Raw genomic sequence first — 15347 nt, 5'->3', positions numbered from 1 at the left:
CTGACCTCAGGTGATCTGCCTGCCTCGGCCTCCCAAAGTGCTGGGATTACAGGTGTGAGCCACTGCGCCTGGCCTATGTGTCAGTTTTACTGGGAGGTAATCAGGCCCTAGGAAATCTTGTTAAAAATTGACCATTGTGACTAGAAAATCTATTCTAAGTTATTGACTAGACCAGTGATAAGCAAATTTCTTAAGGGGGCAGATAGTAAACCTTTTGCAGGCTATACAGTCTCTGTTTTAGCTGTTCAACTCTGTAGAAGCAAGAAAATAGGCATAGACTGTACGTAATGAATGGGTATGCAGGCTGTAGTTTGCCAGTCCCTAGAGTTGAGTTTAAATGCACTCAAATAGCCAACACCAGCTAAGAAATAAGAAAATGACGACTGGCCCCGCTATGTACTCACAATCTTATTTGCGGATCTCCCATATTGCTCTTTGTAGGTTACTTAAAAAAAATTATTCCTGTTCTTTTATTCTTTCACTTAAGAAGTCAGTAAATTTAATTAGTAGTGTCCGAAAAAAGTAGCTCTACTAGTAAAGTAAAATTAATATTCTCATGTGAATTTTTAATTCCTAGAGTTTTTAGTCAGATTTGAAGTAAGGTGCTTTTATTCTTAATACATATACTGCACTTTTACCTTTCTACTGATGAGCACATTGTAGAAAAGTTTAGAAGCTTATTATGTAAATTCTTCCTCTTTTGTTTTTAAAGATCACTATGTTATAGTTGGGGCCCAGAGAGATGCGTGGGGCCCCGGAGCTGCAAAATCCAGTGTAGGGACAGCTCTCCTATTGAAACTTGCCCAGATGTTCTCAGATATGGTCTTAAAAGGTAGAGTACAAATTTTGGTTCCTTTGAATATTGGTGCACTACATACAGTTCTAGATGTTGTACTGTGCTTTGCTTACTTTGCCTGCATTCCTGTGGTTCCCTCCTGCTAGACTCTAGTTCTTAAATACAAGGCAGATTGTCTTTTGGTGTAGCTGCCTTTTTCTTTGAAACAGCTTTCCATAAAATGTCTTAGCTGTGCTGAAAATCACCAGTTTCTTTGAGACAGTGGATTATTGAGCCCCAGTGCTTAGTTTGATGTATCCAGCATGATAAGGCGGACCATAGTCCCTAAGTAATCTATTGGAAAGCAGTAGCATACCTCTATACTCATGTACTGAGACCTAACAGCTATTGGAATTTTGTTATGTTTATTCATTTATTTTTTGAGACAGAGTTTTAACTCTGTTGCCCAGGCTGGAGTGCAGTGGCACGATCTCAGCTCACTGCAACCTCCTCCTCCTGACTTTAAGCCATTCTCCTGCCTCAGCCTCCTGAGTAGCTGGGATTACAGGTGCCCACCACCATGCCTGGCTAGTTTTTGTATTTTTAGTAGAGATGGGGCTTCACCATGTTGGCCAGGCTGGTCTCGTGACCTCAAGTGATTCACCCGCCTCAGCCTCCCAAACTGCTACGAGTGAGCCACCGTGCCCCGCCTCTTTTGTTTATTTTTGAGCCTTTCTGTCCTGCTTGCCACTCTTTCACACTCCTACCCACCCACACATTCAAAACCATCATATTCTTGAATCTTTGGGTCACAGGGCAAATTGCAATGCTTATCTTCAATACAGAGTACATTAATGGAGGAAAAAAAATACTGAGGGAAGTGGGTGGGATGGAGGACAGTGATACATGTATCCCCAAAAGGCGCTGTCACAAATGTAGTTTCTCTGCAAACTCTTCTTATAACTTGAATTTGTGAATTTTTATTTTATTTTAGAGTTATTTTTAAAAAATCCAATGTTGTTTTGATTTACTTTATGCAAATTGTTCTCAAGATGTGCATCATCATGCTTACACTGTTTTCAGTGATCTCTGGGTCCAGAAGTTAAGGAACTGAAAGAATGAAATTGTAAAAGGGCGACTGACGACTGGCCCTGCTATGTACTCACAATCTTATTTGCAGATCTCCTGTATGGCTCTTTGTAGGTTACTTAAAAAAAAATTATTCCTGTTCTTTTATTCTTTCACCTGGAGTCTCCAAGATTTTGTTAGTATTTTTTTTTTCTTTTTTGGCTCAGAAAAAAAAAGGTTTTGGAATCTGCTATCTTGGAGTTAGACCTTCTGATTCATCTGAAGTGGGATACCTTCCATCCCTGCCCGTGTATAACCGTTCCCAAGATCAAGCTAACTTTCTTCTCTTTCAGATGGGTTTCAGCCCAGCAGGAGCATTATCTTTGCCAGTTGGAGTGCTGGAGACTTTGGATCGGTTGGTGCCACTGAATGGCTAGAGGTATTCTTTATCATCATCTATTCCCATATTGGGCACCGGAGCTTGTGGGCTCGGGCTCTCCTCCAGAAATGAAGTTCTTAGAGGTTTGATTTTACCATTTTTGCCTTTGCGCTTAGTCTGAATAGAGTCCAGAATTGAAAATGAATCCCTATTGCTACTGTATGTGATAAATAAACAGATTTATACTTATTAGTGTTTTCTCTTCTAGGGATACCTTTCATCCTTGCATTTAAAGGCTTTCACTTATATTAATCTGGATAAAGCGGTGCTTGGTAAGTATCCCTTTCTTTGGCTATTTATGAATTCAGGGAAACTACTTTTTTTTTTTTTTTTTTTTTTTTGAGATGGAGTTTCGTTCTTGTCGCCCAGGCTGGAGTGCAATGGCACAATCTTGGCCCACTGCAAGCTCCGCCTCCCAGGTTCAAGTGATTCTCCTGCCTCAGCCTCCCGAGTAACTGGGATTACAGGTGCTCACTACCACGCCCAGCTAATTTTTTGTATTTTTAGTACAAAAAATTGACTATGCTTCACTATGTTGGCCAGGATGGTCTCGAACTCCTGACCTCAGGCAATTCGCCTGCCTCGGCCTGGGATTACAGACGTGAGCCACCATGCTTGGCCGGGTAAACTACTTTGAAGTGGAAGGAAGCTTTTTTTTGAGACAGGGTCTCACTCTGTTGCCCAGGCTAGAGTGCAGTGGCACAATCTTGGCTCACTGCAGCCTTGACCTCCTGGGCTCAGGTGATCCTCCCACTTCAGCCACCTGGCTAATTTTTTTTATAGAGGTGGGGTTTGGCCATGTTGCACAGGCTGGTCTCAAACTCCTGAGTTAAGGCATTCTACTTCAGCTGCCCAAAATGCTGCGGTTACATGCATGAGCCATTGCCCTCAGCCTGTATCTTAACCTTCCTTTAAATAGTCAGGTTACACAGTGAACACATATTGCCTTGTCTAGAGCAGTGGGTGGTTCTCAATGTGGCCCCCAGATCAGCAGCATCAGGAACTGTTACAATGCAAACTTTCAGGTCCACCCCAGACCTTTGAGTCAGAAATGGGAGTGTTGGTCTAAAAACTGGGCTTTTTTGGCTAGGCATGGTGGCGCACACCTGTAATCCCAGCACTTGGGGAGGCCAAGGCAGGCGGATCACCTGAGGTCAGGATTTCGAGACCAGCCTGGCCAACATGGTGAAACCCCATCTCTACTATAAAAATACAAAAATTAGCCGGGCGTGGTGGTGGGCACCTGTAATCCCAGCTACTCAGGTGGCTGAGGCAGGAGAATCACTTAAACCCAGGAGGCAGAGGTTGCAGTGAGCCAAGATGGTGCCTTTGTACTCTAGTCTGGGTGACAGAGCGAGACTCCATCTCAAAAAAACAAACAAAAAAACTGGGCTTTTTTTTTTGGGCAACGCTTGGGGAATAAAAACCTGTTATTTTCTTAAGGACAAAGTATCCTGAAGCAAAGAAACCCAAACAAATAAACAAAAAACTTTAACAAGCATTCCAGGTAATTCTGATGCACTAAAGTTTTAGGACCATAAGTCTGGACTATTTTGAGGTGAGAAGAAACTAAACTCTGAGTATAGCAAGCATGTTGTAGCTCTAACCTGGGTGAACCAGAAAGTCAAATGTGAAATTGCTAATGGGGGAGGCTGCACATGTATGGGGGCAGTGGATTTATGGGACCTCTAGGTACCTTTTTCTTAATTTTGCTGCTGAACCTAAAACTGCTGATATTTTTAAAAAGATCACTAGGATTATAGTATGCAAACTCAAGGATTAGTAAGAGCCTCACTTGAGTCAAGTTATCATAGTTGCTAAAGAACTTGATACCAGAATTACTTTTGTCTACTTGATGAATAGGATAGCTGTTGCGTAGGGCCACTGATCTAGATTACTGTCTTATTTGTCAAGTACTTGTAGAAGTAGCAGTGTGAAAATTACTGGAGTGGAGAGGGGCAATGATAAAGTAATTTCTTTTCAGGTACCAGCAACTTCAAGGTTTCTGCCAGCCCATTGTTGTATACGCTTATTGAGAAAACAATGCAAGATGTGAGTATATACCTCATTACCAAAATGTATGACTTCAGTTTTTGTTGAATCGACCTGAGATAAAAAACACTGATATGTAAAACCGTAGTCAGTAACAAAAACTAGGAGTTGAGAATAAATTCTATAGCAGCATTATTAAAGAGATACTTGCCTGTTGAACCGCATGAGATGAGGAGGTATATGAAGGGTTGCAATCTCAAAAAATGTGTCATCTCTTTAGGAATATATAACAAAATGCCACGAGGCCTGAGCTGCAGTGCCCACAGGGCATTGTCTGTAGAGTTACAATGCTAAGGAAGGCTGAAATCAACTTGAACTATACTTTGAGACAGCCGTACGAAATATTCATCGAATAAAGAATTGCCATAGTTTTGAGTGAGGGAGCAGCATATGAAAGAAAACATTTGCTTAATGGGATTAGAGACTATATTGGAGTGAGTGAAGTTAGATACAAGTCAGACAGCAGATGTTGGCTTTTATCCAAAGGGATACTAGGGATTATAGGATCTCAAGCAAGGCAATAATGAATTTACCAGTTAGGTTGGTGGCATAAGATGCACTAGAGGCCGGGCGCGGTGGCTCAAGCCTGTAATCCCAGCACTTTGGGAGGCCGAGACGGGCAGAACACGAGGTCAGGAGATCGAGACCATCCTGGCTAACACGGTGAAACCCCATCTCTACTAAAAATACAAAAAAAACTAGCCGGGCGAGGTGGCGGGTGCCTGTAGTCCCAGCTACTCCGGAGGCTGAGGCAGGAGAATGGCGTGAACCCGGGAGGCGGAGCTTGCAGTGAGCTGAGATCCGGCCACTGCACTCCAGCCTGGGCGACAGAGCGAGACTCCGTCTCAAAAAAAAAAAATAAATAAATAAAATAAAATAAAATAAAAAAAGATGCACTAGAAGGAAGAAACCAGAAACAAGATAGGATTATGGAGCCTGAAGAGGGCTTTTACAGTTGTGGGTATGCCACCGTGGTTTTTTGGGTGTTTTTTTTTGAGACGGAGTCTCCCTCTGTTGCCCAGGCTGAGGTGTAGTAGAGCAATCCTGGCTCACTGCAGCCTCCACCTTCTGGGTTCAAGTGATTTTCCTGCCACAGCCTCCCGAGTAGCTGGGATTACAGGCATGCACCACCACACCTGGCCAATGTTTGTATTTTTAGTAGAGACGGGGTTTCACCATGTTGGCCAGGATGGTATCGATCTCTTGACCATGTGATCCTCCCACTCGGCCTCCCAAAGTGCTGGGATTACAGGTGTGAGCCACTGTGCCCGGCTTTTTTTTTTTTTTTAAAGAGACAGGGTCTTGCTCTGTTGCCCAGGCTGGTCTCAAACTTCTGGGCTCGAGTGATCTCCCACCTTGGCCTCCCAAAGTGTTGGGATTGCAGGTGTGAACTACCCCACCTGGCCTAGGCCCACTTTTAAAATGTTAATTAAGAAGTAAACATTTTTTCCTAACCGTAACTAAAGGAACTGAAAACATGAGCCTAGTTAGTAGTAACTTAAAATTGAGACTGTTTTAACTGTCATGAATAATTTCCTTTCAAGAAGATATAATACAAGTTTTCTATTTATAAATTTTTATAGAGTAACATGTTAGTGACTGGCCTGAATAAATAAGTTCCAAAAGGTTAGTTTTAATGATACTTTCTTATCTTACAGGTGAAACATCCAGTTACTGGGCGATCTCTCTATCAGGACAGCAACTGGGCCAGCAAAGTGTAAGTTGAGAAAAGTGAATGAACAAACTAATAGGAAAGCGGAGATTCTGCTTCCTGTGCCCGGTAGAATCCAAATCTGTCCTTGCACTGGGCTTACTTGCACCTAAAGATACTCAACTGAAGAATTTCTTTTGGATGTGAGGACTAGCATGATAGAACAGTCTTCTTTAAAAAACTTTCTAAAGACACATTCTTTCTTCTTGCAGTGAGAAGCTCACTTTAGACAATGCTGCTTTCCCTTTCCTTGCGTATTCTGGAATCCCAGCAGTTTCTTTCTGTTTTTGTGAGGTAAGTCTGAGGAGCTCAAAAGCATTACATCAGTTCATTTAAATGACAGATGGCGAGAGGCGCTCTGAAAGGAAATGATCTTTATTTGGAAATGGGACATTGCACTGGGAATGCCTGTGCTATCGTCAACTATGTGCTTTATTCAGAGAGGTAAAGGAAAACAAGGTTTTAAAGGACAAATGACAAGGATGACATAGTTATTTTGAGATAATTATTCTTGACTACCAAGATCAGTCAAGGTTTACAGGCAGTTGCTCGGCAGACTTTCTCACAAGAGAATTTTTTTGGTGCAAGGTGGCAGTGGCCTCTGTAAGGTTGTAGTTTTTGTAAAAAGGAAAACAAAACCCTTAGTCCTTGTTATCAGACATAGAAGGGTGAGATCCTTCTCTTCAGGGTTGCATTTTTGTTAACACTAGTGACTCCATTTTGCTTTTGCATGTATCTTAGTTGTTGGGGGGTTCTTTTTTGTTTGTTTTTTGACAATGATGTCTTGCTCTGTCACCAAGGCTGGGGTACAGTGGCCAAATCATGGCTCACTGCAGCCTCAAGCAGTCTTCCCCCTTCAGCCTCCAAACCATTCGGATTACAGGCAAGAGCTACTTACTGCACCTGGTCATGGATCTTCTTGTATCAACTTTGAGACCAAGTTTACTGGAGTGCTTAAAATGTTTTAAGAAGTTATACACAAGTGCCGGACGTGGGAGCTCACGTCTATAATCCTGTAGCAGGACGAGCCGCAGACAAAACCACTCAGACACCGAGTTAAAGAAGGAAGGGCTTTATTGGGCCGGAAGCTTTGGCAAGACTCACGTCTCCAAAAACCGAGCTCCCTGAGTGAGCAATTCCTGTCCCTTTTAAGGGCTCACAACTCTAAGGGGTTCGGCGTGAGAGGGTCGTGATTGATCAAGCAGTGGTACGTGACTGGGGGCTGCATGTACTGGTAATTTGAACAGAACAGGACAGGGATTTTCACAATGCTGTTCCATACAATGTCTGGAATCTACAGACAACATAACCCGTTAGGTCAGGGGTCGATCTTTAACTAGGCCCAGCGTCCAGCGCTGGGCTGTCTGCCTCTGCCTTTTAGTTTCTACTTCTTTCTTTGGAGGCAGAAATTAGGCATAAGACAATATGAGGGGTGGTCTCCTCCCTTAATCCCAGCACTTTGGGAGGCCACGAGGTCAGGAGTTTGAGACTAGCTTGACCAAAATGTTGAAACCCTGTCTCTGCTAAAAATACAAAAAATTAGTCGGATGTGGTGGCGGGCACCTGTAAGCCCACTACTCAGGAGGCTGAGGCAGGAGAATCACTTGAACCTGGGAGATGGAGGTTGCAGTGAGCTGAGATGGAGCCACTGCACTCCAGCTTGGGCGACAGAGCGAGACCCTGTCTCAAAAAAAAAAAGTTATACACATGTAATTATTGCATGTTCCGTCATTATCAGTTTTAATATAGACTTGTTAATCTCAATTAGCTTAATTAGCATTTGAGTTTATTGCTAAAACTTCTTTAAGTATGAGTTTTAATAATGAGTGTGGTGGGTCACACCTGTAATCCCAGCATTTGGGAGGCCAAGGTGGGTGGATCACTTGAGGTCAGGAGTTGAAGACCAGCCTGGCCAATGTGGTGAAACCCCATCTCTACTAAAAATACAAAAAAATTAGCTGGGTGTGGTGGCACATGCCTATAATCTCAGCTACTCAGGAGGCTGAGGTGGAAGAATCGCTTGAACCCAGGCGGCAGAGGTTGCAGTGAGCTGAGATCGCGCTATTGCACTCCAGCCTGGGCGACAGAGCAAGACTCTGTCTAACAACAACAAAAAAACGAGGCTGATTTTCTTGAATGATTGAGCAGTGGCCTACCTATTGGACAGTCCAGCTGAACAGCATTTTCATCAGGCTGGGGGCAATAGCTCACACCTGTAATTCCAGCACCTTGGGTGGCTGAGGTGGCCAGGAGTGAGACCAGCCTGGGTAACATGCCTAGACTATATCTCTACAAACTTTTTTTTAATTAAGCTGCCCAGTGGCACCTGTAGTCCCAGCTTCTTGGGAGGCTGAGGCGGGGGGGGGGGTCACTTGAGCCAGGAGCTCAAGCCTGCAGAGAGCCAGGATTGCATCAGCACACGCTAGCCTGGGTGACAGAGTGAGACCTTGTCTCAAGGTACATTTCATGTATGTTCTCTTTTTCCATGATAAAGGTCCAAACTTCCCAGAGAGGAAGACGTACAGCCTTAAGGAATTTGGCTAGAAATCTATTCAAGGCATATGATACGATAGAACAGGGATTCTGTAGAACCTGGAAGAAAGTCGTCACTCTAGGAGTAGGTTAGATTCAGAGAAGTAGCAAGAATGTACTTAAAGCAGCAGATAACAAGATCACATTGGGGTGGGGATATGTTAGAAGAAGCGGGGAGCTGTAGTAACTTACCTCGATGGGGAAGCCAGAATGTGAGGCTTTTGCTGGTAGAACTCACGTGAGTGCCATAGCCTTGCTTTTTTTGCAGGACACAGATTATCCTTACTTGGGCACTACCATGGACACCTATAAGGAACTGGTGGAGAAGATTCCTGAGCTGAACAAAGTGGCACGAGCAGTGGCAGAAGTAGCTGGTCAGTTCGTGATTAAACTGACCCATGATGTTGAATTGAACCTGGACTATGAGAGGTACAACAGCCAGCTGCTTTTGTTTTTGAGGGATCTGAACCAGTACAGAGCAGATGTAAAGGTGAGCACTGATTCCAAGTATGTTTTTACTGCTTGGAATGTCAAACTACTTGAATGTCAAATAGTTTGAAGTGTGATGTGTTCCTCTGTGTTCCCGGTGGGTGGAAGGATGATTGTAGCCAAAGAACATTTTAAAGTGAACGGAGGTATAATTTTACATAGAATTTGTAACTTGTTTGACAGAAGTTGGGAGGCTGTGGGTTACAGACCTAGGACAGAGCTCAGCAGTGTTTCAGAATCTAGAGCAGTGTCAGGTTTTCTGTCACTCACATCTCCCAGGCAGCCCGTCACAGAATATGACGATCTCAGCCAGGAGTTGGGCTGTGTGTGTTTCAGACATGACATGGATGGAAAGACAGCACAGCTAGTAGGATTCTGTCTCATATTGATCCCGTGCATCTAAAATTCAAATATTCCATTAAGTGAAACTGATAAGCAGGGTGAGGTGGTGCACGCCCGTAGCCCCAGCTACTTCTGCTGAGGCAGGAGAACTACTGGAGCCCAGCCTGGGCAACATAGCAAAATCCCATCTCTAAATAAATTAATAAAATTAATATTAAGTGGCCTCCAGATGGTTTTATGGTACTAGGAGTTGATTTTTTAACAGATCTCTTAATTGAAGTAAATCACTGATAACCAAATCTTTTTATGTTTGTCTTTCCTTTTTTTTCTTTTTTCTTTTTTGAGAGATAAAGTCTCACTCTTGTCCCCCAGGCAGGAGTGCAATGGTACGATCCCGGCTCACTGCAACCTCCACCTCCCGGGTTCAAGCAATTCTCCTGCCTCAGCTCCCCAGGTAGCTGGGATTACAGGTGTGTGCCACCATGCCTGGATAGTTTTTGTATTTTTAGTAGAGCTGAGGTTTTACCCTGTTGGACAGGCTGGTCTCAAACTCCTGACCTCATGTGATCCACCCGCCTCAGCCTCCCAAAGTGCTGGGATTACAGGTGTGAGCCACCACACCCGGCCACTTATTTGTTTCTTGAAATGAATTGTAACTGTTGAAAATGGAACTTACCAGATGGAGATAACGATCCTGAAGTACATTGAACCACAATGTTTTCCCCTATAGGGAAGTTTTCCCCCAAAAGGAGAATTGAACTGGAAACAATATAGTACATAGGATTGTATAATTATGTTTAAATTCTTAATGAGAATGGTTTTCTTACATGCTGGGCTGAAATAGAGTGTATATCACAGTCTATAGAGCTTGGAACCCTGTGCAAGGTGCTTTCGGAGTCTTGAGCTTATCTGCGAGTTCCTTTTATCAGAATCTTATTAACACACGTTAAATTAGAAAGGCACGCAAAAGAGCATCCTTAGAAACAAAACCGCTCATAGCGAAGAATGTCTGTTTCAGGAAATGGGCCTGAGTTTGCAGTGGCTGTATTCTGCTCGTGGAGACTTTTTCCGCGCTACTTCCAGACTAACAACAGATTTCAGGAATGCTGAGAAAACGGACAAGTTTGTCATGAAGAAGCTCAATGATCGTGTCATGAGAGTAAGTGAACTTTTGGGAAAGGAGGAACTAAAGTATGTGTAAAATTTTAATGGATAATCTTCCACTTCCGCAGCATGGACAAACTCTAGGAGCTAGAATTCCTTTAGGAAGGGAAGAAGGGAGCATTCATGGCTTAGCTGTCATTTTCTATTTCTGCTCATTCAGACCTTGGACAAACCTAGTCTTCTTGGAAGAGACTTGCTGTAAACCTTCCGGGTATGCTCCAATGGGGAAAAGAATCTGAACACATTTAAAGTTTTCCTTTGTAAAATGAATCAGTTTCCTTTAAACTATTTATCTATCTATCTATCTATCTATCTATCTATCTATCTATCTATCTATTTATTTATTTATGAGACGGAGTTTCACTGTTGCCCAAGCTGGAGTGCAATGGCACAATCTTGGCTCACTGCACCCTCTGCCTCCTAGGTTCAAGTGATTCTCCTGCCTCAGCCTCCCGAGTAGCTGTGATTACAGGTGCCCACCACCACGCCCAGCTCATTTTTTGTATTTTTAGTAGAAACGGAGTTTCAGCATGTTAGCCAGACCAGTCTCGAACTCCCAACCTCAGGTGATCCACCGGCCTCTGCCTCCCAAAGTGCTGGTATTATAGGCGTGAGCCACTGTGCCCAGCCTCCTTTAGAATTTTAACCTTAGAAGATTAGCATTGGCCTGGTTCTCAGCATTCTTTTTTCCTTACTCTGCTATAGAAAGTCTGATCAGCTGGCTGGACTCAGTGGCTCAACGCCTGTAATTCCAGCACTTTGGGAGGCTGAGACAAGTAGGTCACCTGAGGTCAGGAGTTCAAGACCAGCCTGACCAACATAGAGAAACCCCGTCTCTACTAAAAATACAAAAATCAGTCGGGCGTGGTGGCTCATGCCTGTAATCCCAGCTACTTAGGAGGCTGAGGTAGGACAATTGCTTGAAGTCGGGAGGTGGAGGTTGTGATGAGCCAAGATCGTGCCATTGCACTCCAGCCTGGGCAACAGAGAAACTCTGTCTCAAAAAAAAAAGAGTGATCAGCATTCTTAATTTGGGAAATTTTACATTTGAAGTGAACAGCTGTTTTACTACAGAAGTCACAGGAAAGTGTAAATTGCCTGACGTTTTGTTTTATAGGTGGAGTATTACTTCCTCTCACCCTATGTGTCTCCAAAAGAGTCTCCTTTCCGACATGTCTTCTGGGGCTCCGGCTCTCACACACTGTCAGCTTTACTGGAGAACTTGAAACTGCGTAGACAAAATAACAGTGCTTTTAATGAAACGCTGTTCAGAAACCAGTTGGCTCTCGCTACTTGGACTATTCAGGGAGCTGCAAATGCCCTCTCTGGTGACGTTTGGGACATTGACAATGAGTTTTAAATGTGATACCCGTAGCTTACATCAGAACAGCAGGATAGTCTAGTTTCTAGACTCGCGCTGATTGTGCTACGTTTTCAGTAGGGCTTCAAAACCTGATGTTAAAATTCCATCCCATCATCTTGGTACTACTAGATGTCTTTAGGCAGCAGCTTTTAATCCAGGGTAGACAACCTGTCCTTCAAGTTCAAGTGAATGACCACTTAAAAAATGTCCCTGATGGAATATTCCCCTCTCTCTAGAATCGTGAGTGTTGTGTAATGGTAACTGCCTCTTTCCTGTTGTTAATGAAAATGTCAGAAACCAGTTGTGTAAATGATCGCTGTGAACCCTAAGGGCTGGTCTCTGCTGAAGGTTATAAGTGGTCGTTTACTTCGAGTGATCCTCCAACTTCATTTGATGCTGGATAGGAGACACCAGGTCGAAAGACCTTCTCCAAATGAGATCTAAGCCTTTCCTGAAGGAATGTAGCTGGTTTCCTTATTCCTGAAAGAAACAGTTAACTTTCAGAAGAGATGGGCTTGTTTTCTTGCCAGTGAGGTCTGAAATGGAGGTCCTTCTGCTGGATCAAATGAGGCTCCACTGTTGAGTGCAGGAATAAGGCCTTAATATGTTAACCTCAATGTCATTTATGAAAAGAGGGGACCAGAAGCCAAAGACTTAGTATATTTTCTTTTCCTCTGTCCCTTCCCCCATAAGCCTCCATTTAGTTCTTTGTTATGTTTGTTTCTTCCAAAGCGCATTGAAAGACAACCAGTTTCAGGTGTTTAGTTGCAGACTCTGTTTGTCAGACTTCAAAGAATAATACACTGCCAAACTTTGGCCAGAGTGTTAATCTTAGGGGAGAGCCTTCTGTCCTTTTGGCACTGAGATATTTATTGTTTATTTATCAGTGACAGAGTTCACTATAAATGGTGTTTTTTTTTTATAGAATATAATTATCGGAAGCAGTGCCTTCCATAATTATGACAGTTATACTGTCGGTTTTTTTAAATAAAAGCAGCATCTGCTAATAAAACTCAACAGATACTGGAAGTTTTGCATTTATGGTCAATAGTTAGGGGTTTTAGAAAACAGCCGCAAGCCAAATGTAATTGAATAACGTTGAAGCTAAGATTTAGAGATGAATTAAATTTAATTAGGGGTTGCTAAGAAGTGAGCACTGACCAGATAAGAATGCTAGTTTTCCTGAATGCAATGAATTGTGACCAAGTTATAAATAAATGTCACTTAAAGGCTGTGGAAGTACTCCTGCACAATTTTATAGCTCAGTTTATCCAAGGTATAACTCTAATTCCCATTTTGCAAAATTTCCAGTACCTTTGTCACAATCCTAACACATTATCGGGAGCAGTGTCTTCCATAATGTATAAAGAACAAGGTAGTTTTTACCTACCACAGGGTCTGTATCGGAGACAGTGGTCTCCATATGTTACACTGAAGGGTGTAAGTAATTATCGGGAGCAGTGTTTCCCATAATTTTCTTCATGCAATGACATCTTCAAAGCTTGAAGATCGTTAGTATCTAACATGTATTCCCAACTCCTATAATTCCCTCTTTTAGTTTTAGTTGCAGAAACATTTTGTGGTCATTAAGCATTTGGTGGGTAAATTCAACCACTGTAAAATGAAATTACTACAAAATTTGAAATTTAACGTGGGTTTTTGTTATCTTTGTGGTTTCTCCAGGTCCTCTACTTAATGGGATAGTAGCATACATTTATAATGTTTGCTATTGACAAGTCATTTTAACTTTATCACCTTATTTGCATGTTACCTCCTGTAAACTTAGTGCGGACAAGTTTTAATCCAGAATTGGCCTTTTGACTTAAAGCAGGGGGACTTTGTATAGGAGGTTTGGGGGGTGTGGGGAGGGAGAGTCCCCAGAAGATCTTTGACACATCTGCCTACCCATTCGTGGTTATAAATTAAATGTAGGTATGAATAAGTTTGAAGCTACATGAGTGAACCATCGTTATAAACGTGACCATCAGCTGTTTGTCATAGGGCAGTTTGAAACTGCCTCCTAGGAAGAGGCTCATAGGGGTCTCTTGAGGTTCTTAGTGTAACTCACCTAGATTTACAGCCTCACTGGAATCGTTTCACTACTCACAGTCTCTTTAATCTTCAGTTTTATCTTTAGTCTCCTCTTTTATCTTGGACTGACGTTTAGTGTAGCTATGTGAACAGGTCATAGCCGAGATTCCTGGTTTGGTTGTTACGTGTGACATACTCATAGTGTAACACAACATGAATAAAGGGCATACGTTTTGCAGCAGTCAGTCTCTTCAGAAAACCCTCTTCTATAGTAGGGTTGAGTTACTTCCTGTCAAGCCAATATGTGGTAACAGGCTCACTCTTCCCGAATGAAATACCAGACTCGTGACAAGCTCCTGGTCTTCAGATGTCTTCTCGTTAAGGAGATGGGCCTTTTGGAGGTAAAGGATACAGTTAGTGAGTTCTGTCATGATTCGCTATTCTAGAACTTGCATGACCTTTACTGTGTTAGCTCTTTGAATGTTGTGGAAATTTTAGACTTTCTTTGTAAACAAATGATATGTCCTTATCATTGTATAAAAGCTGTTATGTGCAACAATGTGGAGATTCCTTACCTGATTTAATAAAATACTTAAACACTGAGTTGCTTTTTAGATAAATTTTTTAAAAAGAGCAGTTTTAGGCTCATAGCAAAATTAAACAGAATTCCCACATACCCACCGTTTCTGCCACGTACACACCCTCCATGACTGCCAGCACCTTGCACCACAGCGGCATGTTACAATGGGCAGCCTGCGTGGGTGCGCCGTCAGCGCCGTTAGTCTACTGTTTCTATTAGGGTTTGTTCTCCTGCGGTTTTTGACAAATGTGTAATACCATTCTAGTAGCTTACAGAATAGTTTTATTGCTGTAAATCTTGTGCTCTGCCCATTCATCCATCTCTTCTGTAAGATCCTGGCAACCACAGATCTTAAGATATCCGTAATTTTACCTCTTCCAGAATGTCATGCAGTTGGAGTCAGAATATAGCCTTTTCAGGTTGGCCTCTTTCACTAAGCAATAGCATTTGTTTCCTCCATGTCTTCATGATGTGTTACCTCATTTCTTTTTAGCACAGAACAATATTCTGTTGTCTGCAGTTACCACAGTTTATCTAGCTCACCTACTTGCTAAGTAATCTTGTTGCTTCTAAGTTTTGGGGGTTATGAATAAACTGATAAGCACCTGTGTGCATGTTTTTTCTGTGAACCTAGGTCTTCAGCTCCTTAGGTAAATACCAAGGTACATGATTGCTGCTGTCTTCTAAGTGGGCAATCTCGGCTCACTGCAGCCTCCACCTCCCGGGTTCAAGCGATTCTCCTACCTCAGCCTCTGAGTAGCTGGGATTACAGGCGCCCGCCACCACTCCTGGCTGATTTTT

General features: G+C 42.7%; 1 protein-coding gene across 1 annotated transcript in view; it reads left to right on the top strand.

The window, feature by feature from the left end:
- TFRC (transferrin receptor) overlaps positions 1 to 14569 on the top strand; it is a 32495-nt gene extending 17926 nt beyond the window's left edge. The window contains exons 11-19 of the mRNA XM_010381200.2: positions 713 to 832; positions 2197 to 2282; positions 2491 to 2554; positions 4267 to 4334; positions 5993 to 6051; positions 6258 to 6339; positions 8846 to 9067; positions 10427 to 10567; positions 11690 to 14569. Coding sequence (XP_010379502.1) covers positions 713 to 832; positions 2197 to 2282; positions 2491 to 2554; positions 4267 to 4334; positions 5993 to 6051; positions 6258 to 6339; positions 8846 to 9067; positions 10427 to 10567; positions 11690 to 11932 — 1085 coding nt within the window. The 3' untranslated portion in view covers positions 11933 to 14569. The remainder of the gene's footprint in view (positions 1 to 712; positions 833 to 2196; positions 2283 to 2490; positions 2555 to 4266; positions 4335 to 5992; positions 6052 to 6257; positions 6340 to 8845; positions 9068 to 10426; positions 10568 to 11689) is intronic.
- Positions 14570 to 15347: the final 778 nt, after the last annotated feature.

The sequence above is a fragment of the Rhinopithecus roxellana genome, chromosome 1 (assembly GCF_007565055.1).
Source record: "Rhinopithecus roxellana isolate Shanxi Qingling chromosome 1, ASM756505v1, whole genome shotgun sequence".
Taxonomy (NCBI): Eukaryota; Metazoa; Chordata; class Mammalia; order Primates; family Cercopithecidae; genus Rhinopithecus; species Rhinopithecus roxellana.
The sequence above is the reverse complement of the archived record's forward strand: the minus strand, read 5'-3'. Positions and strand labels throughout refer to the sequence as shown.